Below are 24,083 nucleotides of genomic sequence, written 5' to 3' on the forward strand. Positions count from 1 at the left end.
TTAAAATTTACGATCATAGTCATTGGTTCGGGTCACAGCTTAACGAATATGGAAGTGCATGGTAAGTGTATTCCCTGTTGTTAGAGAGTGAAAAGGACACAACATTTTCAGTCTTTCCTAAAGCTATCAGGCATTGCCATCCTGAATTATGAGAATATGGCGCACTGCCATCCTTATTTTTAAGGATGTCTGGCGTTGCCATCCTTATTTGAAGGATGTAAGGCGTTGCCAACCTTATTGCTAAGAATGTGTATTGACACACATGAATAGAAATCCGTATGGCAACACCGACATGTGTTGTGGTGGGGGTGGCAACTAAAAAATACCAAAAGTAATATATTTTCAAATTAAGCTGAACTGCCAGGAAATCCGTTTTTATTTGTTATAAACCACTTCTATTAGTTATTATGCGGCAAATAAAACTCCTTCCTTATGTAATACAATGAAGACTTTGATTTAAGAGCATCTATTCCATCATCGATATCTTGCCACCACTAGTTCAAATGCCGTCCGATTGGTTTGACCATCGATATCGACGAACGATAGGGCCGATAGGTTCGGACAAATAACGCCTCCTGCTATCGAAAGTCGGGTCGTGCGTCAACGTTAGCGAAAAATGCAAAATTAAATATGTTGTGAGTAGCGAGCGATGCCAAATCGAATATGTTGTGAGTTTCGAGCAAGATCCCCGTCAAACGGACTCCCCGCCAGCCAGCGGTCGCCATCCGCAGCCGCCTGGCAGCCACCCGAAAAAGTCCCCCCCTCGACAAAAAAAAAATTTAGCAGCACCGAAAACGTTCCCCGAAATGCCAGTGTAAAGTGTATTTTTTCGCCAAACAGTGCTGGCCATTAAGCAAGGCCCCCCCATAATTGTTAAACAAACGGCGAATCGAATCGCGAAATCTTCGAATCGCATTGCTATCAAAATTTTTTCGTTTCGTTAACGCCCTCGCTTATATTTGTGTGTATTCGTTCGTAAAGCAGTGCGCAGCAAGTCGCACTGCTTGCCCGAGAAAAACACTGCGAATAGGAAAAAAGTTGAGAAATTTAAAAAAGAAATAGTTTGTTTAACTCAATGTGGTTTTCTTTTGCCACTAAACGGTGCATGCCAGCGAGAAGTTAGTTGGGGTCGCGTAACTACATAGTGGATTGTGCATATTTTTGGGCTTAAAACGGGTGGGCTAACCAAAAAATGAAAAAAAAAATGGTAGCTGAGGGTCGTGTGTGTTTACCTTAGCCAGTATGATGATGATTTTCCGGAATGCATATTCCCACCTTACCACCCATAATACCACCCCCCCCCCCCATCGTTCTTCTCCTTATCTCTCTGTCTCTCTTCTTTACTTGCAGTTCCACTGCATACAGAAAAATAAACAAATACAAGAAGCATAAAATATGCAGAAAATTAAATACAAAAGGAGCCACTAAGTGTTTCGTGTGAAATCAATTTGAAGACCGCTCGTCGTCGTCGTTGTCGTCGTACATACTTTTCCGTTTCAATTACACTACAATGAATATTTGTTGAAACTTCGTTGCATTTACAGACTGGTGTTTAAAAACAACAACAACAAGAAGAAACGTTAAAAACCAAGAACAACAACAACAACAGCACTCATACACACCGAAAACTAGAAGCAAAAAGGGAAAATTATATATAGATATATATCTACATATATAAATAGTATCGTATCACACATTTACATTAAAAGGAAGCCGAACAGACGTTATCGTAACTTTTATATTAAAAAGCACCAGTAAAAAATATATAACCAACTACACACGTTCCTTAAAAACAAATGTTTTCCAAACCGCAAACCAACTAAAAACGAAATGCTTTTGAAATTAGTTTAAGCTAACTAAAAAACGTAAGACCAACCAACGCACCGCAAAGCAAATCGCGTGATTAAACTAAAAATATTTAAAACAGACCGAACATCGGCAGGGAACCAAAAACAAAAATTAAAAGAACACGATCAATCCGGAAGAACTTCAATCGGCGTACTAAAACCCGAAATTCAATATTTTTTGTATAACATAGTGGTAGCTAAAACAAATCGAGACGATAACCGGAACATCTTTTTGGAGAATCTCGTCTGAATACCTTTAGTCCCGTGTCTCCGTAATGTTAAGTAAGTAATACTGAATGCTCATTGAATACAAGAATCGTAATTTCGTGGTTAATTTTTGACTCCGACCACTTGTTGGTTGCCACTAAAAACTGGCCGAAATATATTATAATCCAAAAATCGAATTATTCTCCAGGCGAGTTTAATGGATTGTCATCCATCTTATTCAAATCCATTCGAATATATTTATTTTGTGTAAAAGCCATGCTTTCATCATAATGAAAGGGTACTTTTGTATCTAAAATATGAGCTCATAAATTCTCCAGCAAAAATAGGCTGAGGATGCGATAAGGAACTGCATGAGTAACGTGAAGCTATTTCCGGCTTAGAAATGGTTTTTCGGAAATGGGTTGCATTAGAACAGTGATTTTCAGAAGAGCAGTAGTCGTCTAAAGATTAAGAAGTCAAATCAAACGTTATCTCAGAGTGGTTTATCATCAGCATATACAATATGTAAGGCAGATAAGACCAGTTCGCGGTAGGTAAATCTCCCTCTGATTTGGTGGCATGATATATCTGGCAAACTATTGTTAAAAAACGCTTCATTGCGCCAATTGCGTGCCCCTGCCCCTGAATTTTGCTGCCACTGCTAATTCGATTTTGTGGCTTTGCTCAGCGAGCAATGTGTTCCGAGTGCAGCCCACTAATCCTCCCGAATACTATGCGTCTAGCCATCATTATCCAGATCTCCATATTCGCCCACCTGAGCCCGCCAAATTCTCCTGGTCAGACTTTTGTCAAAATTATTGCTAGGTATTCCATCGATATTTGGTAGTGGTCATGCTGAAAGCCTTACCTCGACCCATGTCAATGTGTTCGCCAAACGAAATTGGATTAGCCATCACTCGATATATAAACTAGGGGTTGGAAAAGAGAGGAAATAGCACCAGTGGTTATAGGCTATATTCTATAGGCATGCCCTATGCTGAACCCATGAATGAACCGCGGATTCGGGTGGACTCATATCTTTTAACGATAAAAGTACATTAAGAGTTTTAAAGTTTATGCAATGATATTCCAGTTTTGTGTATAGAGCTGTGTTTTTGCATCATAAGTTTCGGTATGTGACTTTTTTATTTCCGAATTAGAATGATATGCCAATTCTTCTTATCCATAGACTGCTTGGTCCACCCAATAGGAGAACACTCTCGCTAACTTGTGGCCAGCGAAGCCATATATTTTCCAAAATCAGCTTTCTTGCATTGAACTTGGCTGAGGGGCATTGTGGGGAACGCTTCCTCAATCTATTGCCACCTGGTAGAGGGCGATCCCAGGTCTGCGCAGAGAGAGCAGGCCCAGAACTTAGAACCAAAGCCAATGCCATGGTCAGAGGAAGTCCCGGGGTAGTCATGGGTAGCCATGGGCAATCTATATCCGACGTCGTCATCGACGTCGCCAGCTAGTGGGGCAGGCTAGCAAATATGAAATGTTAATTGTCAGCACGGGACACAACGCGGCGAACTCTCGTTGGGCCAACAACTGTGGTGGTCCGTAGCAGCAATAGTTGGATAGATCCTACAGTTCGGTTATGCAAGCACTAAATCAAAGCTTTGTCTCCTTGCAGATGTTCTTGGATCGTTCGATGTGGTCTTTGTTCATTAGTAACCATCACTCTCAGCCTCCGAGTCACCGAAATCTGGTCAAGAACTTAGCGTAGACCCGTAATTAGCAATAGCAATAGCCAAAGAGAGCCTGGATCGTAAGCGCTGGAGGAGGTCTGCAGAGCGAGCAAAGCCGAAGTACAAATGCACCAATCGAAACTACAACAGAATCTATAACTTGGAACGGGTGAATTCAACGCCCGCCATACAACCAATTAGCTAGGTGTCCGAGGGTCCAGAGAAGGGAGTCCAGGAGACCATCCCACCATCCAAACAGCATACATTTTATATACGGAACGGTCTGTCGAGCGTAGTGGCAGCAGCACGCGAAAGCGTCTATAAATCTAGTTAGCATGGAGTGCTGTTTATCGGAGGAGGCCAAGGAACAAAAGCGCATCAATCAGGAAATCGAGAAGCAGTTGCGCCGGGACAAGAGAGATGCGCGCCGCGAGCTTAAACTGCTACTACTGGGTAAGTGGAGCATGGCCCATTTCGATTGCACTTAGCCTGGCTTAATGCAATTGAAGCCGCCTCGCTAATTGCATTGTTTGCCCGCCGCTTATGGCTATATATATTTTCCAATCCTATATCCCCAGGCACTGGCGAGTCCGGGAAGTCCACATTCATCAAACAGATGCGTATTATCCACGGCAGCGGTTACTCGGACGAGGACAAGCGTGGGTACATCAAGCTGGTTTTTCAGAACATATTCATGGCCATGCAGTCAATGATCAAGGCCATGGATATGCTGAAGATTTCCTACGGCCAGGGAGAGCATAGTGTAAGTGAAACATTGATCTAATTGAAGTCACTGAATCTTAAACAACATCTTACGATCCACAGGAACTGGCCGATCTGGTGATGAGCATCGATTATGAGACCGTTACCACGTTCGAGGATCCATACTTGAATGCCATCAAAACGCTTTGGGACGATGCTGGCATCCAGGAGTGCTATGATCGTCGTAGGGAATATCAGCTGACTGATTCAGCCAAATAGTAAGTTAACCGTTGGCATGCAAAGGGAACGGTTTAAATCCGTCCGCAAAATGACCGAAAAACGAACTGAAGAGACTGAAACTACCGAAACGACTATGCAAACTAAATCAATTATCTTGTCTATGTATAGTTATCTGAAGGATCTCGATCGTGTGGCTCAACCTGCATATTTACCCACTGAGCAAGACATTTTAAGAGTTCGTGTGCCCACAACAGGGATAATTGAGTATCCCTTTGATTTAGAAGAAATCAGATTTAGGTACATACCATCTTTCTACCCTTACTTCGTTGCATGTGCATGACCTCTTGTTTGGTTATGGTTAAAATTTATTTTGTACTTTGTAACTACACACTTAAGAATTTCTTTAGCGCATGTCTCTTCAAGCAAACAATTCAGGGACTTAGTTAGGGCCTTCAGCGAAATTGATGGACTGAGACGGGTTGCAAAACTATTTTTGCCACTGCTTTTGGTTCCGTTCATTGTTTTAAAAGTGTATTAATTTATCTAATTTAGCTACTTGAGCGATCTAGCTCGAATTGAACAGGCTGATTACTTGCCAACCGAGCAGGATATTCTGCGTGCTCGAGTGCCGACAACTGGCATTCTTGAGTATCCATTCGATTTGGATGGCATTGTGTTTAGGTATCTATTAAAAATATCAATTGGTAATTACCGGCAAGGCTAGTAATGTAAATGGTCATTGTAAAGCTAGTGAAGACGATTTCTTACAATTTAGTTACTAATAGATTCGTTGCTTGCGCTCTAGAATTAAATGCTTGTATGTTTGGCCTTATATGTAGTTAATTTGTTGGTTAACTTTTCTTACAATAATATATTTTTCTTAATAAACAGAATGGTAGACGTCGGTGGTCAGCGATCCGAGAGAAGAAAGTGGATTCATTGCTTTGAGAATGTGACATCAATTATATTTTTGGTAGCGCTATCGGAGTACGATCAAATCTTGTTTGAATCTGATAATGAGGTATGATTTCAAGTTATGAATATATTTTTTTTAAACAAATAATCACCTGTACGCTTTCACAGAATCGAATGGAGGAATCTAAAGCTTTATTTCGTACTATAATTACATACCCTTGGTTTCAAAATTCGTCAGTTATTCTTTTCCTGAATAAGAAGGACTTGTTGGAAGAGAAAATAATGTATTCGCATTTGGTAGACTATTTTCCTGAATACGATGGTAAGTGTTCCGCATGATAAAGGTGGCCATAATTATGTACGATTTTATGCGGCAATGAACCAGGTCCAAAACAGGATCACGCTGCGGCCAAACAGTTCGTTCTGAAAAAGTACTTGGCCTGCAATCCAGATCCCGAACGTCAATGCTATTCGCATTTCACAACGGCCACAGGTGGATTTTCACCTTATGTACTTAAGATCTATGTAATTGCCTTAAATCGCCAATATCATCCGTAGATTATTTGCTAGTTTTCGTAGAACCACGCTAGACGTAACTTCATATTCGCCTTCTTATCGAAACAGGTCCTCAGCGAGATGCAATAACGGCCCGAGAGTTTATACTGCGAATGTTTGTAGATTTAAATCCAGATTCCGAAAAAATTATCTATTCTCATTTCACGTGTGCTACAGGTAAGTTTGCTGCCAGTTCTGTGTTTGGTCAGAAATTGTGTGTGGATGTGATTTTAGTTTTCAGCCTAAAAAGGACTGGTCAAAAGGTAAACTTTTGTGTGAAAAACATTTACATTTGCATATTTGCTTTTGCCGCTGATCTAGAGTAGAGAGTAGTTGTGTATCGCTAGTCAAATTTGCAAACCTAAACGAATTGATTTCTAATAAAACAACGATCTCTTGGTAAACAGATACCGAAAACATCAAACTTGTGTTCTGCGCTGTCAAAGATACAATTATGCAAAATGCACTTAAGGAATTCAATTTGGGCTAAGGCGGGCAGTGCGGATATCAGGAAAAGTGGCAATGCAAATGAATTATTTATTTATAATGTATATGATTTGTTTTTCAAAGTCCCTCAATAAAAACTAAATATAGTCTGTGAAATATCGTGAATGGAAAATGTGTGCAGTTTACTATCATAGGATTATTTGACAAAATCAAACTAACTACGCCTTCTTTTCTTTTGTCTAGATACGGAAAATATAAGGTTTGTGTTTGCAGCTGTTAAGGACACAATTCTGCAATCGAACCTTAAGGAATATAATTTGGTCTAAACTGGATTTGGATCGAAAAACTATTTTTGTGATTTTTATACAAACACACATACACATTCATATAATTCCTTTTTCGCATATTTACTAAATATAAAAGAAGAATTGAGAAGCGAGCGAATGTGGCCGAAAATTAGGCATAAATTAGACCCGAGAAAGTTTCTTACGTTTGTTACATCAGGAACCGAAAATTGTAGCATAAATAGAATACTAAACTGAGATGCTAAAACCGCATCAGCAGAATGATGAAAAAGATGTATACATTTTAATTTGAGAGAAAAATAACACAAAATCTGATACAGTGTGACAACAAATAATCAGGGCAGAGTTTCTCTTACGAATGTGACGATTCGTAAAACATTTATTTATATTGCAGTACTTCTATTCTTTCTAGCGGCAAAGTTTTCAGAAAACGTTGTGTGAATTTTTTTTTTTTGTTTCGACTAGGAAAACTCTTGAAAGTCAAAAAGACAGTGGCCAGAAATGATTGGTACCCAATCGATAGAGTTTTTGGTTAGATTTGAATAAATCTGATGGTAGTTTTTCCTTCCTACACAAGAAACATGATTTCCTTGAAAAGTTTTTATACAAAATATCGTCCGAATTAGTTGTTGTCACTCTGTAATATTTAAATAAATTTATTACTATAGTAACTTTTGTAATAAAATCCGAAACACAAAATATGAAACGTAAATTTAATCAAAAGCTTGATAAGGAACAACAAACTGAAACAACTTTGTCGTACTGAAGCATAACATAATAAAGCAACATTTTACTAAATAACTACAGAAAAACAAAAACATACTTTTGCGTAAAAATCCCCCGAAATATATATATATTCAAAGAATTATATATGCAAGAAGTTTCTTATTAGAATTTCAGGGCATATAGGCGTGTAAAAATAATAAACCGAAAATGATAAGCTGATAAAATGATAAAATGAATGAAAACGAAATCACAGATAATACTGTATTTTTTATTAAGCTAAACAGTAAACCGTAAATATTGATACTATTGTTTACCGAAATATTTAACTATACATGAAAGCAGATATAATAATTCATAAACGCATATGTAACAATTTAAAAATTGATTAATTTGCATTGCGCGAGCTCCATTCATTGTAAATTACGATTCGTATTAATACCATGAGAATGAAAAGAAAAGAAATGAAACGCATGCAAACCAATACAAAAACGATATAGGAGCTAGATTTGTATGAGAAAAGCCAGAAACATTTACATGGAGCATTCATTAAATACGTGTTTGTAAAAAATGTCGATAACCACCCATGCAACATGCAACATGCAACAGCAGAATCCATACAACTTATTGATATTTAATCAGACATCAGGTTAAATCCAATCAAATGCGATATACCACTGGTCGAGAAACACAACTATCAGAAGGGAAAGTTTTGCTCTCACGTACTTTTGTTGCCATCAAAATTTCAGTCGAAACATTGTTATCAAAAATAGCTTGATTTTCGTACTTTTTACATTAACTTTGTTAGTTGTTTGCTTATTTTATAGATCTTAATGTATGCAACAAGGGACTCGCTTTGGCGGCTAGCCAAAACGGCGATGTCTGGCCAAGTGGGTTCAGTGTTTTGTTTTTGTTTTTATAATTTTAGTTTAATTTAATATACAAGGATAACTAAATGAGACGCACATAAATAGAAAACCCCATCAACAAATTATTTATGTAAAAATCCAAATAAAAACAATTCTACTCTACGCATATGTGGAAACAAAAAATAAATAAAATGGAAAACAATTGAAACGTACATGTATGTAAAATAAATATGATGCAAAATGTTTTTCATAATTTATAGTACACTTATTTTGTTCAACCGAGCGAGATTCCCTCAACCCACATCCCCATCATTTGGCGTTTAGTTCCCTCGGGGCCACAGAGGAGTAGACACTTTGCCACGACTCCAAGCGGAAGACACTACTCATGGGAGTGGAGAATTGAGATATTCCTATGACCGCGAATAACCAAAAACCAAGACGCATCTTAGTTTAAGTACGATTCAACAGTGTGTTGTATAAAGCTTTAATCCTCGTAACCACATATAGTGAAAGTAAAAGTAAAGTAAAAATTAAACCATTTTTATGATTAACCAATGGATTAGCTTTTAAAAAGCTTCAATAAGTCAATGTGTATTTTAAAAGATGTAGCCGAGAACACAATGAGAAAAAAAAGCCAATGAGTTTTGAGGGCCCGTTCGGTATGGATATGGAATCGGTTTAGGTTCTTGCGAATATGCGAATACAAAAATTCACAGCTGGCATCCAATTTGGTAGCTCCGATTTTGGCCTGGCCCATTTTTTATATCCACGGCATTATAGACATTCACACACTGACATACATATATATAGTTTTCCGTCCAATGAATTGCATCAGCATCAGCGAGCAGACAAAGTCTCCCATTTATTTTGATCCTTAACATTTGCGATTTGTTTCTTCCGAAAATTCCATCCTTTAAAACAAGAGTTTTTCGGCGGTTTCAATGATAAAATGTTCCGACTTTGCAGCCACACATACGCACACTTTAAATTGATCGATTTCGATATGATTTCCCTAACATTTTGTGCCTTTCCAGCATAATGAATCCCCATATTTTATATATAGGACAGACTCCAAATGGGTACTCCAAACTTGATTTATTTTTTTTTTTTGTACCACTAATGGAGCCTGTTAAAAGCCCCGAGACATTCAGATTATCAGCATGTGTGTATGGCCAGATTGTTGTGCTTTGGGTTGATAGATTGGTTCCTTAATTTTATGATACGCACCGATAGTCAGACAGTTGTATGTAAATATTTGGCAAATTACTCGCGAGGGCATTCAAAAGGCCTCCCGAGAGATATACCACATAATCGAGCATGTGTATGTAAGTGTACATTAAACGCAAAATGAACTATAATAAAATGAGAATTTGATATAAACCATTAATGTATGTATTTTGTATTTTTATATACAATTTATAATTTTGATTACACTTACAATTGTTACGATTAATAACTAAAATTACATGATAAAACCAAAGTAACGCAGATGAATCTACTAGATATGTATTTCCAATATAGAGAAGCCGAGTACATAATACACAAATCCGACGATTGCTAAAGGAATTTCAGAATATTGTAAGGAATTAAGATTTAAAAAAAAAGAAATTTTCTAAGCAACAAACTCAAACAGAACTGCAAGCAAAAGGGACAACAATTTAAATGGGAAATTTATGTAATTGTGTAAATCTAGAGCGGAATGAAAGCGAAGGATGCAATTTGATCCTTCGGGCCGGATACTCGATAAGTATGGCCACGATTTTCAGATACTTGAAAACCATTTAGGCATGGCATTCGGTGGCTAGTTTTTACTTTAACTATGTATGTAAATGAAAGAATGACCACATTCCACATAAGAAAGCTTGAAAAGCAAAAAAAAATGAAAAAAAAAAATTCTTAAAAAAGAATCCCGAATGAAAATCGCCCTTGACGTTGAGGAAAACTACATTATCGATAATAGGAATGGCTAGACGAAGTTTTCGGTTTTGAAATAAAACCCTCTATAAACTCAGCATCGGGATAAGCAGTAAGAAATGTTAGTTGTGAGTTCGGGCGTCATTAGGGAGAAATAGTAATATTCGACTCTAGTTTCTCCATTGCACACCTAAGCATATACATACATACGTGTAAATCGGAAGCTAATGAAACATCCACTGAAACTGCATGCTTAGCCTAGGATTAAGGCAATCCCACACAGACCGATTGCCCCGATTTGGAGACAGAGACAGTCCAACATGTCCATGGGCCGACTATTGATAACTGTAGCATTTGAATTGAATTGATTGAATTGATATTGGACGTACGGGGTTTTCCTGGGTGTCTATACATTTGTCATACAAATCATATTGACGGAGCAAACGGCGATTGTATGCGTGGCAATTGTAACTAAACAAATTTTTTAGATAATTAAAAGTATCTATGTACACCTTAATATTAATGAAAAAACCAATATAATATAAATAAAAGTATATTGAAAAGACCTCATAAGTGTTTTGATATTGCGACTACGATATGCTATTCTCTACCTCTTGGAAAACGCATTTCGAATATATCAGAGTTCGATACATAATCAATATTTTAGTTTTAGAATTTTGTAACTGACTAAACAGTAGAGCTGTGTGGTGGATTGAATTATATAATGGATATGCGCTCACTGGGAATTGGGAGTTCTAGAAATCCTCAGGGATGTTTTTAACGATATTTCTCTGGGTGTTTTGATGTGTTTTATCACGAGGTCATTAAACATTTTTAGGGCACGGGAATTCAATTTTTTAATTTTGGAAATCCAAATCAGTTTTCGGCCATTCTCGATGGCTTACGGACGTGTTTTTGAGCGTTGCATAGAAGAAAAAGTGTGGTTTTAAGGACACTAAAAAGAAAAGTAAACGATACGAAAAACCACATCTTAGCCAATGAATAACTACGGAAACTTATCAGAAGAGCACAAAAAAAGATACATTCTCATTTAGATACTGATCAAAAATTAATTTAAAGATTTAAAGATGAATATGCACTGCTGTTCATCGACCGAGGCAATGGAAAAAAGGCGTATCAATGAGGAAATTGACAAACAGTTGCGCCTTGAGAAAAAAAGATCTAAACGGGAACTCAAACTACTGCTATTGGGTACGTGGAGTGGGATGTATTGGGATGTATCAAGGATACAATGTGCGTATATCCACAGGCGCATGCGAGTCCGGGAAGTCCACATTCATCAAACAGATGCGTATTATCCACGGCAGCGGTTACTCGGACGAGGACAAGCGTGGATACATCAAGCTGGTTTTTCAGAACATATTCATGGCCATGCAGTCAATGATCAAGGCCATGGATATGCTGAAGATTTCCTACGGTCAGGGAGAGCATAGTGTAAGTGAAACATTGATCTAATTGAAGTCACTGAATCTTAAACAACATCTTACGATCCACAGGAACTGGCCGATCTGGTGATGAGCATCGATTACGAGACCGTTACCACGTTCGAGGATCCATACTTGAATGCCATCAAAACGCTTTGGCACGATGCTGGCATCCAGGAGTGCTATGATCGTCGTAGGGAATATCAGCTGACTGATTCCACTGAATAGTGAGTTGGGACACCAGGAGCGATACCCAAAATTGCTTTTTTCTCATTTTCTTATTTCAGTTTTTTGGGTGACATAGGTCGAATTGAACAGGCTGATTACTTGCCAACTAATCAGGACATTCTGCGTGCTCGAGAGCCTACATTTAATATTACCGTTTATCCTTTTGAGTTGGATGGCTATGTACTTAGGTATATATTAAATTTTTAGGGGCAGTTTTATTAATTTTATTGTATTAACAAATTTCTCGTTTATAAACAGCATGGTGGATGTAGCAGGACAGCGAACTGAGAGAAGAAAATGGATTCACTTTTTTTCGAATGTAACATCGATTATATTTTTGGCAGCACTGTCGGAATATGATCAGTTCATGATGGAATCCGAAAACGATGTATAACTTGAAGGCATTTTATTAATTATTCGCCAACAATAATAAAATCCGATTATTGCAGAATCGACTGGAGGAATCAAAGGCTCTATTTCATACTATCATAACCTTTGAATGGTTTAAAAATGCTTCAATCATTCTGTTTCTTAACAAGATGGACGTGTTAGAGGAGAAAATAATGTATTCGCATTTGGTAGACTATTTTCCAGAATACGATGGTAGGCGTTAAAAGTTATATGGATTTACACACAAATTTTGATCAATATATTTAATACTTAATTCTTTACAAAACAGGTCCAAAACAAGATGCATATGCGGCCAGGGAATACGTGCTACGTATGTTTCAAAGCATTAGTTTAGATACATATAAAAAGATATATTCTCATTTTACGTGTGCTACAGGTAAGTGTATTGTCTTGATTTATTTGGCTTAAAATGCATTTGTTCTGTTCTTATATTGGGAGATTATGTATTTTGCTCGTTTGAAAAAACAATGTAAATGCAGTAACGTACAGCCTAACAAAAAGCTAAATAATACGTTACAAATCCCATCTAATTAAGTTATTTATTTCATTTTTAGATACGGAGAACATTAAGTTTGTGTTCGCTGCAGTTAAGGATACAATTTTGCAATGCAACCTAAAAGAAAGTAATCTGTTTTAATATGGGTGTGGATCCCCAACTTTTATGTGGTCTCCCCATGTAGATAATAAAAATAAATTTTGCTCTTACTTTGTTATAAGCACACATATTCAATGTTTATACATTCTCTTTACCTCTATCGATTAAGAAATTATTTGCATGTCTTATAAATTTAGTTTTTAATATGGTTTTAGGCGTTTACAGTTTGGTATTCGTGGATTAATAAAAACCAGTTCATCTTATAAGAGCCGCGCATTGTTGGGCTCTTAGAAATAATTATTTGTGTTTTTATTGCCATTACAAATTAACTTAATCTACATTAAAAGAGTGAACTAAGTGTAAGGTAATGGGAAGAGATAAACAAATTCTCTTAAAAATCGCTCTTAGTGACTTGAGTAGGGCGAATTAAGTAAGCTCAGTTCTCAACAATTTTATCGTGCGGGTGAAAATGTAAATTCGCCCAGCGCCGCCCAATTAGTCTTAGAAAAACTCTCAAGACAGAATATACAAATTTTGCAAAAATTCTGTTTAGTCCACGTTTCGGAAGTTTAAAATTTTATATATAACCTACAGAACAGGAATAAAAAATAAAAAAATTAAGTAAACCCGTAAAATTGGTGAAACAAATTTAAAATCTACAAAAAAGTTAGAAATTAATAATAGTGCTTTCATGTGACTAAATTTCAATAAATCGTTTCATCACTTCAAAAGCGAACCTAAAAAGCACGAAAAAAAACGACCAAAAAACGATGAAATAAATGTAAAATTGTATCTAAAAAATAAAAAGAAAATATTTTGTAAGCACGTGAGTCAGTTATAAAATAACGTGTTATCACTTCCGTTATCCGGAACTCGCAGAAGGAAGGATTTATAATCGTACATACATAATATATTGTATGTATGAGTGATTCATTTCAGTCGACAGAATCAAAAAATTATAGTTGCTTTATTTTATTTATGAAATATTTTATAAACTCATTTAAAACAATGCCAATTTGGGTTTCGGCATACATTTAATAATTACAACTCGACAAAATGTTCAGCTCGATATTTTGGAGTGAGTAACACTTTTGTTTTGTATTAATACCCAAAGCGAAGATAATATTATATTCGTATAGGCAGAGCCTTATTTCATATGATATTTTTCAAGGCCAAACTTTCGGAGTCGTCATAGTAAATTACCCATGTGTCACTGGAATCAGCATTCTAGATTCGGGTTCAGTGAACTTGCTAGCCATATCGTTCCCAAGATCCCGACATACGGACAAACGGACAGGATCTATAATTGTTGATATTAATTAATTAAGCTACAGGATAGAAAACTTATCCTTCTACGTGTTACACACTTGCAACGATCAAGTAAAGATCAAAGAAAGGCGTATTTATATTGACCAATTGCGTTCTTTACTCAACAAATAAAGAATCGAAATAATCAAGGAACCAGAGAATAAGCCTGCAGGAATAACCATGGACTGCTGCCTATCGGACCAGGCTTGTGAGGAAAGGCGTATCAGCAGGGAAATTGATAAGTTCCTGAAAGCGGAAAAGAAGAAAGCTCGACGTGAACTTAAGCTATTGGTCCTGGGTAAGGGAAATCGTAGAATAATTAATTTCATGGCCTGTGTATATACCCAACAAATCCACAATCGCAGGCACAGGTGAATCGGGCAAGACCACATTCATCAAACAAATGCGCATCATTCACGGCAAAGGATTTTTGGACAAGGAGAGGAAGCAGTTCACCAAAAATGTTTTCCAAAACATATTCATGGCCATACAGTCGATGATCAGTGCAATGGATACTCTGCGAATTCCCTACGGTCAGCAGGAGCATAGTGTAAGACTAATTCCTGAAGCAATAATACATATTTTGATTTGCCTCCAACGAAATCTTATGATCCACAGAAACTTGCCGATCTGGTGAAGAGCATCGATTACAAGACAGTTACCAGACTGGAGGCGCCCTACTTGAATGCCATCAAAACTCTTTGGAAAGATGCTGGCATCAAGGAGTGCTACAATCGTCGTAGGGAATATCAGCTGACTGATTCAACTGAATAGTGAGTGAGCGGATTGATTTACTAAGAAATATCTGAGAGGCACACATGGGTAATCGTGCACAGAAAACCCATTTAAAATCAACTCTTTTTCTGCTTATTTTATGTGTCTTGAATGTGATAATAGTTACATTTTATCTAAGCATTTGTATTAAGCATAATTAAATAAATAACTTAAATTAAAATCGCTTCATTTTTCATCCAATTAGCTTTTTGAATGACATAGCGCGAATTGAACGGAGTGATTACCAGGCCACTGATCAGGACATTCTTCATGTTCGAGCGCCAACAACCAATATTGTTGAGTATCCCTTCAATTTGGACGGTTTTCTGATAAGGTATTTGTTTGAAATATAGTAAAATTAATAACTTCAATTAAATCGTACAACACAACACAGATTGGTGGACGTCGCTGGTCAGCGAACGGAGAGAAGAAAGTGGATTCATTGTTTTTCCAATGTGACATCAATTATGTTTTTGGTTGCCATGTCCGAGTTTGATCTATCCTTGGCTGAATCGGAGAATGATGTATTCTTTTGAAATTCAATTTCTTCCAATGAATAACCAAATTCCTTATTTCAGAATCGTATGAAGGAATCTAAAGCTTTATTTCACAATATAATATCGTTTTCATGGTTTCAACACTCGTCCGTTATTCTGTTTCTAAACAAGGAGGATTTATTTAAAAAGAAAATATTGTCAACGCATTTGGCAGACTATTTTCCTGAATATAATGGTAAGTTGACATCAATCAAACGTATGTACATGTCATATAAAGGATTTTATTCGACATCCTATTAACCAGGTCCAAAGAAGGATGCTAAGGCGGCCCGAGAATTCATATTGTACATGTTTACTAGCGTGAATCCTGATCCTTACAAGTGCATCTATCCTCATTTCACCGTTGCTACAAGTAAGTCAACTTTATATTCTGATTTTTGAAAAAAACACATCTTTTTGAATTCCTTGCTTGTGTTTTATTGTGTCTCAACATAAAAACTAAGGACGCTTTACACTCAATAACTAAAAAAGTGTTTTTTGGTTTTGTAGATACTGAAAATATTAAGTTCGTGTTCACTGCTGTCAAGGACACAATTCTGGAATTGCATTTAAGTGAAACTAATTTGCTGTGACCTCGATTTCTACAAAATGTCTATTTAAATCATATTGATGAGTAACAACCTTTGTGTATCATATTTTAAAAATAGGGAAATAAATGTATGTAAAACAGAAAATAACTTTTTAATTATTTATAAGTTTGCTATTATATTATAAACTGATGTATATTAAATGCGCCTTGTTGCTTTTGGACGTTAAAAAACTGTTTTTTATTTCAATCTTATGTTTACATATACAATCCATTAAATATAACTCGGTTTACATACTGTTCTTATTCAGCCTAAACGCACTAACTATGAATCCAGCTGCTTTTAGCCGGGGTTTCAGTACACGTGAACTATCACAATAAAATCATATATATGTCATGCTTTGCATTAACCGTAGAACCTTATATGGGCAAACAAGCGAATTAAACATCACATCATGATCAACAGTTTAAAACAAAACTCTCACACACTTAATAAGCTAAATATAATCTTGGATGGGGGCTCGTATTGAATCGGTTTTGGCACGTTAACATTTACATGACCACAAAGTCGCTAAGGTTGCGTTCAGGTTGGACCATGCTCGGTGGCATCAATTGCACCAGTTTATTGAACAGGAAAGCTCGCTTATTCTTCAGCTCGGGTGTGCAATCCGTCCGCGCCCTTTTGGTGCAGGAGGAGGAGCTCGGACTAGATGCAGTCTCCGAGATGCCAGAAGAGATCATGCTTTCGTTCGACTCCAGGGAGAGGTTCTCGGTAGCGGGTCCATCAGCCAGTTCCTCTGTAAAGATACAAGTTGAATTATCCAATACGAATTCATTATTGACTAATAAAACCTTTGATCTTTGCCGATACATCGGAATCCGTTTCGAGATCGTCTGCATCAGCACACAACGCAGGTGTGTTGCATTCTCTGTCAAGGTTACCATCATGGTTTTTGAAGAGTAAAGACGCAAGCTTGTGGAACTAAAATAATCAACTCAGATATAAGAAAGCTACAAAAATTGAAGTTCTTTTTTTAGACATACATTATTCAACTGCTCCGCATCGCTGTGATCAATGACATCGGCTATATGATGCCGTAAGTATTGCATTGCCTTTAAGGGATCTTGGCGCGTCATCTCCTCATAGCGCAGTTTACGCACCAAAAACCGACAATGCTTCAGGATCTCCTCTCGTTTGGGTCTAAAATATAATAAAATTATCATCGATTACATTCAGCTAGTAAATTACATACTTTTCCAGACATAAAAGCCAAAAATCATCAAGTCTCAGCTGCTGCTGCTGGCAGATTCCAGGATTTCCGCCAAACAAATAATGGGTATTGGTCACATCATCATAGACCAGCTGGTGGGCATAGCGAGGGCACGGCTCTAAGGTTCCATCACCCTTGCTAGCGCCCAAAATATTCATGTTGTTAATTGAGTTGGCATCCTGGCCACTGTGGCGACAGTAATATATCCTCGACCACTTGTGATTGCGCAAGGAATAAACCCAAAAGGAGTTTGATGCATCAATATGCTGTATATCACGACGATCCTTCACCTTACTTAGGCTCTAAAAACGAAGAAGTTAAATACGAACGCCGAAATAATGTCAGAACTACCTACAGAAAAAATATAAATTTCATCACGTTCACAGTCAATGGTGGCACGTAAAGTATAACCGGAGGAAGGTTCGAATTTGGCTTCGTTGCCAGCGATGGTTCCGTGATGCGGGTGCTCCTTGTTGAGAACCGATATGGCCTGGGTGTCTACATCGTAGCTAAGAAACTCATCCAGATCCTCCTTCCCTCGTTGTCCGCCGTATATGTAAAGTTTTCGATGTTTCTATAATAGCGCGTACAAATACATATATCTGTATACATAGCTTATAGAGTATAATTAACCTACGTTATGGAAAACCATGCAGTGTGTGATCCTGGACTTGATGGACATCACATCTGCCAGGGAAGCGCTGGCATGGTGGCAGTCCACCAGAATCTGAGCCCAGGTGTTCGTTGCTATGTGATAGGAGAACAGCCCCGAATATTCTGGTTCTATCGCTCCCGTGGCATTGACACTGCGAGGCGTGAGTATTTTGCCTCCGAAAACGTAAATTGTACGCTTATCGGTATCCATGCACATCTGGTGATCATAGACAAGCTGAGGACCACCCACTTGGCTGGTGTCATCGCATATTTGCATCCAGTTGCCAGCCCTCGTATCGTAAAGGTAAAAGTCGCTCTTTATATAATCCGAAGTTCGTATCGAGTTATCCAGGTAACGACCAAGCATGAATACATTTTCGCTGATGGGATCAAAGACCATTTTGTGACAGGATCGCGGTGTGGGTCCATTGGAAAGCTCTGACCTTTCGCACAGTAGCGTCCACTGATCATCTTCGATATTGAATACCCAAAGGTCGCTCAAGTCCTGGTAGCCATCCCAGCCGCCGTAGAGATAAATAAGTCTCCTTTTGGCATCCACCACCAGCTGGTGACCACCGCGATTGCCTGAAATAGAGGAAGTTAACTGCTAATGATTGCTATTTGGAGGCAAAAATAGTTACCAGGCTTTATGTCGCTTTCGGTATGCTTCATATGCCAGCTGTGCTTGTAGTCCTGCTTATGTAAATACTCATCCATTAGGCCCTCGTCTATGCACTCGACTATAAAGCGTTCAGCCTTCTCAAAGTCGCCCTGCAAAACCTAAGAACCAGTTTTTTTTATGAATTTAATACCAAACTTCAAAGGTTTATAGCATGATCTATGCTGGGGATTCCTTTCTTACCAGACACTTATGCAGTTCGCTGATCAGCGGGTGCTCCAGTTGCACATTCGTTTGCTCCTGGAGCGCCCCAAAGGCACTCAAATAGCCCTGCTGGCGGAAGTGCTTCAGACACAGCTTGATGATCTCCACCTCGCGCAGCGAGTTGTAGTTCTTCATGCGAGCACTGGTGTACATGGGGTCGTCCTGGCCGTGCAGCTCCACGTACCAAATGCTGAAGTTGAACGACGGACCCCAGGAGAGCAGGGGCACGATCTTGAGGTACAGTATTGGTAGATTTTCCGAACCGTCTTCGGTCAGGCAGCGCAGGTTGAATACTTCTGGCACGTTATCGTTTTTTAGGCCACTGGGAAAAATATTTGAGTTATATTAAATAATGCATTTCAGAAAACCAGCTGAATGACCTACCCCTCCAGCAGCAAAACCATGTGCTCATCGTCCAAGCCGCCGTAAACACGGAATTTCTTGATGTTGCACACATGCGATTTCTCGAACTTGCCAAACTTGATTTTCTTCACAATGGCGGGACGGCGCAGCTTCAAGGTGAGAAATTGCGGCGGGCTGTTCGTGTAGGCGGACCACCTAGATGTTTGGTCGTTGGGACAGTCCACCAGGACGTTTCTACGAATGGAAATTAAAAAGATGCCCGTTTAACAATTACGATATGCGAGGCATCCATTTTCTTTTCCAGATTAGTACTTACTCAGGCAGATAGTTTGGCGAGTAGCTGGAGTAACGGTAGATCTCAAAGTTCAGGCGCTCGGAAAGCGAAAAAGGCTTTTGGCTGCTGGTATTCGTGCCGGAGACCGGGTTTAAAGATGGATTAAGGGCCGAGGACAGCGCCACCGATCCGTGCGAGCTGTTGTCCGTGGGACTGGATGTCGAGGAGGAGGACATGGCGAGTTCTATTCCAACGATCCTAGCGGTAAAAGATTAACGGAGCTCGGCTGTAGCTGTTATTACCGTTCTTTCTTGTCCGTACTTTTGTGCTTCCCTGTTCCACACCCAAAACAACCGCGTAACAGCTGATCGCCAGGGGCGTAGCCGTTATCTCATCAGGGGGTCGATTAACCGATTGTCTTACATTACATTGGCAAACGGTTAGCATTTAACAACAATTAGCATTGTGTAAATAACCAATAGAATTAGGCTGTAAAATCAAAACAAGCAATCGACCTTTTCATTTTACGCTTTTTTACTTCCGAGCGATAGTGCATTTTTAACAAAAATTAATTTACGTTAAGCCGATTTTTTGGCTAAAGTGTAGATAAGTGTATCGTGGCGTATCGATTATTTATTTGAAAGCTGTTTGTTCATTCAACCGTGATACCTTTTTATCAAGTGTACAAAGTTATTAAAATGTAGTTAGCGTATGCTTTAAGTTGTTCGGTTGAAGTTATGTTTATTTGTTTCAATGATGGCAAAGTGGCTTGCTGTCTCTTGTGTGTACTTGGGCGTTTTATTATGCCTTCCAAATACCATTGTGCGTAAATAAGCCCGTATAAATACAGATTTCAAAAATATTTTAGTTTTTAGTTCTATTCCAATGGATACTTTTTCAAAATCAGAAAAACTGAGTGCATAGCAAACGGAGCATATTTCAGCAATGTCTCTTGCATTCTGAAGCCTGTAAACTGGACTCGATCGGTATTGAACATGGATGGTGACATAAAGGAGGCATTAACTGATATTAAGGTGAGAAGTTTCATTAATTTAAGTATTACAATAATAATGGAAATTTTCAGATGTCAGTAGAAGTGTTCTACAAGGATTCTTCGAATTTGTACAAGCCCTTCGCCGTTAAATTTAAATTTGATGTTTGCCAATTGTTAAAGAATAAAACGCAAAGTAATTTTCTGCAAAAATACGCTATTAGCCATTTGACGGAGTGGACTAATGTAAACCACAGTTGCCCATATAGGGTAAGCTTATGTATATATAATATAGTTAAATTTTCTCAATATATTGAATATATATATATGTTTCTAAAGGGTCATTTGATTGCGCGTAACTTTCGTTTGGACGAGGTCTCTCTGCCCATACTTCCAATTCAGGATTACAAAATTGCATTTAACTTTTCAGGAGCCAATCCAGGAATTCACTTGGGACTGGTTTTGATCTATTTTGAAATTCTAGAGGATTATTACAAGCAAAAAAAGAATAAGCCACTGCCCAAGCCGTTGAACTTTGTTTAAAATTCATATAGCTGCTAAGGAAATATACACTTTTAAAACACGTTTTAATACAAAGGTTAGCTTCGTGAAAATTCTTTTGACAATTTTTGTCGGGTGTAACCGGCGCCCATCGATATCGTAGATTCAAGAAAATTTTAGAGTACGGTCACTCTGTCAGTGTCGTGGCTTGGTTTTGCACGGATTTTGTATTTTTAGTTTTAAACCCATAATTGATAAGTAAATATGGCCTTTGACGCGATACCCAAGGATCTGCGAGGACTTCGCGCCTGCCTCGTTTGCTCCCTAGTGAAGGTGGGTTATATTTTGCCCAGACTCGACACACATTTTCATTGAAATCATTTATCGCCCGCAGAGTTTTGATCAATTTGAGACTGATGGCTGTGAAAACTGCGAGGAGTTCCTGCGAATGAAAAACAACAAGGACAATGTCTATGATCACACTAGCAACAACTTTGACGGAATTATTGCCCTAACTACGCCCACCGACTCCTGGGTGGCCAAGTGGCAAAGATTGTGTAAGGCCTGAATGACTTCCGTTCCAAAAGGGTATTACTGATATATTTGAAATCATTTTCCTTTAGCCCGCTTTACTCGTGGTATCTATGCCATTTCTGTATCCGGAACACTGCCGCAGTCTACCTTACGTGACATGAAGAATCGTGGAATTGTCTACAAATCTCGGGACAGAAGTCAACGATAAACAAACAGATTGCCGTACAAAATACATGTATAAATCTTTATTCTTTAATTTATAACAAAACCACGAATACATACAATAGCAATACAAAACGAAACCGCATCAGTCATCCAGCGAACTAACGCGCAATCCCTCGCCGCCGGCAGTCGTAACATGAACACCAAAACCCGCCGATTCGAGCTCCTCTTTAAGCTTCCAGTAGACCTCGTTGCACTCGTAGTTCTCTGGAAGCAGAACGATGACATAGCCACCTGCGCCGGCGCCCGTCAGCTTTGAAAAGAAGCCACGCTTAAAAGCGATGGTGAAGATTTGCTCCAGTTTCGGGTGCGACACTCCGATAGCCTTCAACAGATCATTGTTGATCTGGAACAGGCGTTCAAGTTGCTCGAATTTCGAGCTATCGTCTTGGGCGTTGCCAAAGCTTTCGTAGAGTGGAACGGCGGCGGCAACAAGCTCCTCGCAAGCCTGCCAAATGGCCTCGATGAGCTGCGGAAAGGCATCTCCCAGATGACGAACCTTGGCCACAATGTCGGCGGTGCTGCGACTCACACGACTGTCCACCAGCAGGATGTTTAGTGGTTTCTGGATCTTCAGCGACTGGAAGCCCTGGCCCTTGACATACCGCAACATTCCGCCGTAGGTGCATACAGTGTTGTCCAGACCCGAGGGCGTGCCATGATTAACACGCTCCGATTCATAAGCCCAGGACGAGATCAACGCCTGGTTTGCCTCCGACAAGTAGCTGTCTCTATCAAAGTGTCCGGCCAAAATGAGAAATGTCGTGGCCAAAGCTGCTCCGAAAGAGGCGGAACTGCCCAAACCCGCACCCACGGTTAGCTGGCTGTCTACCTGCACCTGGAAACCGGTTTGCAGCGTCAGTTTCTTGTCGCCGGGTGCGGAGAGTACAGCGCCGGCCAGCAAATAGTATATGGAGATGAATGCCCGCTGGGTGTGCTGCTTCGGTGCATTGCCTCCGGATCGTTCAAGTTGTTTGGACACCTCTGCGCGGACGGCTTCCAACAGATTGGCCGTGCTATCTGATGGGTATTTACTCCTAAATTCAGCCAAAAATCCATTGAACTCCGGCAACTGGATCTCCAGTGTGCAGTTAAGGGCCTCCAGTTGAAAACTTGCCACCTGGCTGTCCTCCAGCTGCCGAAATCTCAGAGTAGTGCCCAAACCCACTACGGCGGCGAGGGCGGGACGATGATAGACCACGGCGTGTTCGCCATGGAGTATGACCTTGCCCGGAGAATGGACCTGGAACTTGAGCATTGTTCTTGATGATCTCCGTGTATTGTGTGTTCTGTATTCCGTTTGGCTATGGCTTTATCGGTTTATCAGCTGTTTCGAATTGTAATGCTAATGCCTTTCGAGTGGACGACCTGCGACAAGTAGTTAAACTTTTATGGCTGTATTTCTTTATGTAACTTATGCATTTAGTGGATCATTTGCGTTGTTTATTCGGTAACTCCTATTTCTGGCTGCCGATTCCTGTGCTTTCCCTTTCACTTTCTTTGTGCGACTGGCGTTTTTCGGCTTGTTCGTCTCTTCGATCGGAAAGCGCAACCATCAGCAAAACGAACAACAGGTTTTTGCGGCTAGTGTTTGCTGTTGTTGTATCGCTCGTGTATATGTATGTGTGTTGTTGGTTTTTTTTTATTCGGTACTACTATTGGGCTTTCACTTTCTCCCACTCTTCGGGTGTGTAGGATTTCTGGGAGAATGCATGGATTTCTTTCAGTTCTTCGGCAAGCGTTGAGTTAACTAATCTATGCTTCTGGAGAAGGGTCTTGCCGCTGAAGGCTGGCGATACGATTACGGCGCTGAACTTGCCGCCACAGCCGTCTGATTCGTCCGTAACACTCACGTACTCCGTCTGCAGTTCCCGTTTGAGCTTCTCCTCGAGGTACTTTGAGTCGTATTTACTCATTTTGGATGGTTTTTTTTTCAAACGAAACGAGGTGATGGAGTGGTTGTGTGACCGTATTGGGCTTCAGGCAAAAACAGGTTTTCCATAAGCCGGGTGGTAGTTTTTCTATCTGCGCTGACCTTGGCCACACCTAGCACCATTTTAAATGTTCTTTTTCGGGGGGTTTCTTGCGATATATCTATTAAATACTTTAATATGGGGGTTGTCTAAGTAAT

The 24,083-nt window shown here is 39.1% G+C and overlaps 9 protein-coding genes across 20 annotated transcripts; 6 read left to right on the forward strand and 3 right to left on the reverse strand.

The window, feature by feature from the left end:
* Window positions 1-523: 523 nt before the first annotated feature.
* On the forward strand, window positions 524-7,604 carry CG45086 (uncharacterized protein). Of its 2 annotated transcripts, none has more exons than NM_001299428.1 (10): window positions 524-668; window positions 1,351-2,129; window positions 3,691-4,198; window positions 4,324-4,508; window positions 4,571-4,725; window positions 4,856-4,984; window positions 5,579-5,708; window positions 5,771-5,924; window positions 6,227-6,334; window positions 6,848-7,604. In NM_001299428.1, the coding sequence occupies exons 1-2, from the start codon at window positions 664-666 to the stop codon at window positions 1,439-1,441; spliced, it is 96 nt and encodes a 31-aa protein (NP_001286357.1). In that variant the 5' UTR covers window positions 524-663; the 3' UTR covers window positions 1,442-2,129; window positions 3,691-4,198; window positions 4,324-4,508; window positions 4,571-4,725; window positions 4,856-4,984; window positions 5,579-5,708; window positions 5,771-5,924; window positions 6,227-6,334; window positions 6,848-7,604. The 2 variants fall into 2 exon arrangements, with proteins under 2 accessions (NP_001286357.1, NP_001286356.1); NM_001299427.1 differs by having other exon boundaries at window positions 524-635.
* Window positions 524-10,981, forward strand: Galphaq (G protein alpha subunit q). Of its 7 annotated transcripts, none has more exons than NM_165919.2 (10): window positions 524-668; window positions 1,351-2,129; window positions 3,691-4,198; window positions 4,324-4,508; window positions 4,571-4,725; window positions 4,856-4,984; window positions 5,579-5,708; window positions 5,771-5,924; window positions 6,227-6,334; window positions 6,848-7,604. In NM_165919.2, the coding sequence occupies exons 3-10, from the start codon at window positions 4,081-4,083 to the stop codon at window positions 6,928-6,930; spliced, it is 1,062 nt and encodes a 353-aa protein (NP_725191.1). In that variant the 5' UTR covers window positions 524-668; window positions 1,351-2,129; window positions 3,691-4,080; the 3' UTR covers window positions 6,931-7,604. The 7 variants fall into 7 exon arrangements, with proteins under 7 accessions (NP_725191.1, NP_725195.1, NP_725192.2 ...); NM_165923.2 differs by having other exon boundaries at window positions 524-635; NM_165920.3 differs by lacking the exons at window positions 1,351-2,129; window positions 6,848-7,604 and adding exons at window positions 5,240-5,368; window positions 6,565-6,767 and having other exon boundaries at window positions 524-635.
* A 528-nt stretch (window positions 10,982-11,509) lies between these two features.
* CG30054 (uncharacterized protein) lies at window positions 11,510-13,136 on the forward strand (the record flags this gene model as incomplete). Of its 2 annotated transcripts, NM_001043073.3 has the most annotated exons (8): window positions 11,510-11,627; window positions 11,686-11,870; window positions 11,933-12,087; window positions 12,148-12,276; window positions 12,347-12,476; window positions 12,538-12,691; window positions 12,768-12,875; window positions 13,054-13,136. In NM_001043073.3, the coding sequence occupies 8 exons, from the start codon at window positions 11,510-11,512 to the stop codon at window positions 13,134-13,136; spliced, it is 1,062 nt and encodes a 353-aa protein (NP_001036538.3). The 2 variants fall into 2 exon arrangements, with proteins under 2 accessions (NP_001036538.3, NP_001188914.1); NM_001201985.1 differs by having other exon boundaries at window positions 11,563-11,870.
* A 455-nt stretch (window positions 13,137-13,591) lies between these two features.
* On the forward strand, window positions 13,592-16,403 carry CG17760 (uncharacterized protein). Its single transcript, NM_001043074.2, has 9 exons — window positions 13,592-13,920; window positions 14,537-14,700; window positions 14,768-14,952; window positions 15,021-15,175; window positions 15,382-15,510; window positions 15,571-15,700; window positions 15,755-15,908; window positions 15,978-16,085; window positions 16,223-16,403. The coding sequence occupies exons 2-9, from the start codon at window positions 14,583-14,585 to the stop codon at window positions 16,303-16,305; spliced, it is 1,062 nt and encodes a 353-aa protein (NP_001036539.1). The 5' UTR covers window positions 13,592-13,920; window positions 14,537-14,582; the 3' UTR covers window positions 16,306-16,403.
* Window positions 16,404-16,480: 77 nt separating this feature from the next.
* muskelin lies at window positions 16,481-20,162 on the reverse strand. 3 transcript variants are annotated; one of them, NM_001273992.1, is made up of 11 exons: window positions 19,747-20,065; window positions 19,452-19,664; window positions 19,047-19,389; window positions 18,826-18,964; window positions 18,628-18,769; window positions 18,168-18,564; window positions 17,886-18,104; window positions 17,513-17,832; window positions 17,304-17,460; window positions 17,112-17,241; window positions 16,481-17,056 (listed from the first exon to the last, which is right to left on the reverse strand). In NM_001273992.1, the coding sequence occupies exons 1-11, from the start codon at window positions 19,938-19,940 to the stop codon at window positions 16,812-16,814; spliced, it is 2,499 nt and encodes an 832-aa protein (NP_001260921.1). In that variant the 5' UTR covers window positions 19,941-20,065; the 3' UTR covers window positions 16,481-16,811. The 3 variants fall into 3 exon arrangements, with proteins under 3 accessions (NP_001260921.1, NP_610801.1, NP_725200.1); NM_165928.1 differs by having other exon boundaries at window positions 16,751-17,056; window positions 18,168-18,769; window positions 19,747-19,962; window positions 20,026-20,162; NM_136957.3 differs by having other exon boundaries at window positions 18,168-18,769.
* A 295-nt stretch (window positions 20,163-20,457) lies between these two features.
* CG33792 (uncharacterized protein) lies at window positions 20,458-21,238 on the forward strand (the record flags this gene model as incomplete). Its single annotated transcript, NM_001032240.2, has 3 exons — window positions 20,458-20,526; window positions 20,580-20,738; window positions 20,789-21,238. 3 exons carry the CDS (start codon window positions 20,458-20,460, stop codon window positions 21,236-21,238), a joined length of 678 nt encoding a protein of 225 aa, NP_001027411.2.
* A 134-nt stretch (window positions 21,239-21,372) lies between these two features.
* spt4 lies at window positions 21,373-21,956 on the forward strand. The gene is made up of 3 exons (NM_136958.5): window positions 21,373-21,529; window positions 21,591-21,753; window positions 21,820-21,956. Exons 1-3 carry the CDS (start codon window positions 21,461-21,463, stop codon window positions 21,936-21,938), a joined length of 351 nt encoding a protein of 116 aa, NP_610802.1. The 5' UTR covers window positions 21,373-21,460; the 3' UTR covers window positions 21,939-21,956.
* On the reverse strand, window positions 21,950-23,925 carry Mvk (Mevalonate kinase). 2 transcript variants are annotated; one of them, NM_001032241.2, is made up of 1 exon: window positions 21,950-23,925. In NM_001032241.2, exon 1 carries the CDS (start codon window positions 23,208-23,210, stop codon window positions 22,038-22,040), a length of 1,173 nt encoding a protein of 390 aa, NP_001027412.1. In that variant the 5' UTR covers window positions 23,211-23,925; the 3' UTR covers window positions 21,950-22,037. The 2 variants fall into 2 exon arrangements, with proteins under 2 accessions (NP_001027412.1, NP_001260922.1); NM_001273993.1 differs by having other exon boundaries at window positions 21,950-23,466.
* On the reverse strand, window positions 21,950-23,925 carry CG33672 (uncharacterized protein). The gene has a single exon (NM_001032242.2). The coding sequence runs from the start codon at window positions 23,866-23,868 to the stop codon at window positions 23,608-23,610; it is 261 nt and encodes an 86-aa protein (NP_001027413.1). The 5' UTR covers window positions 23,869-23,925; the 3' UTR covers window positions 21,950-23,607.
* Window positions 23,926-24,083: the final 158 nt, after the last annotated feature.

This window comes from Drosophila melanogaster, chromosome 2R (assembly GCF_000001215.4).
Source record: "Drosophila melanogaster chromosome 2R".
NCBI lineage: Eukaryota > Metazoa > Arthropoda > Insecta > Diptera > Drosophilidae > Drosophila > Drosophila melanogaster.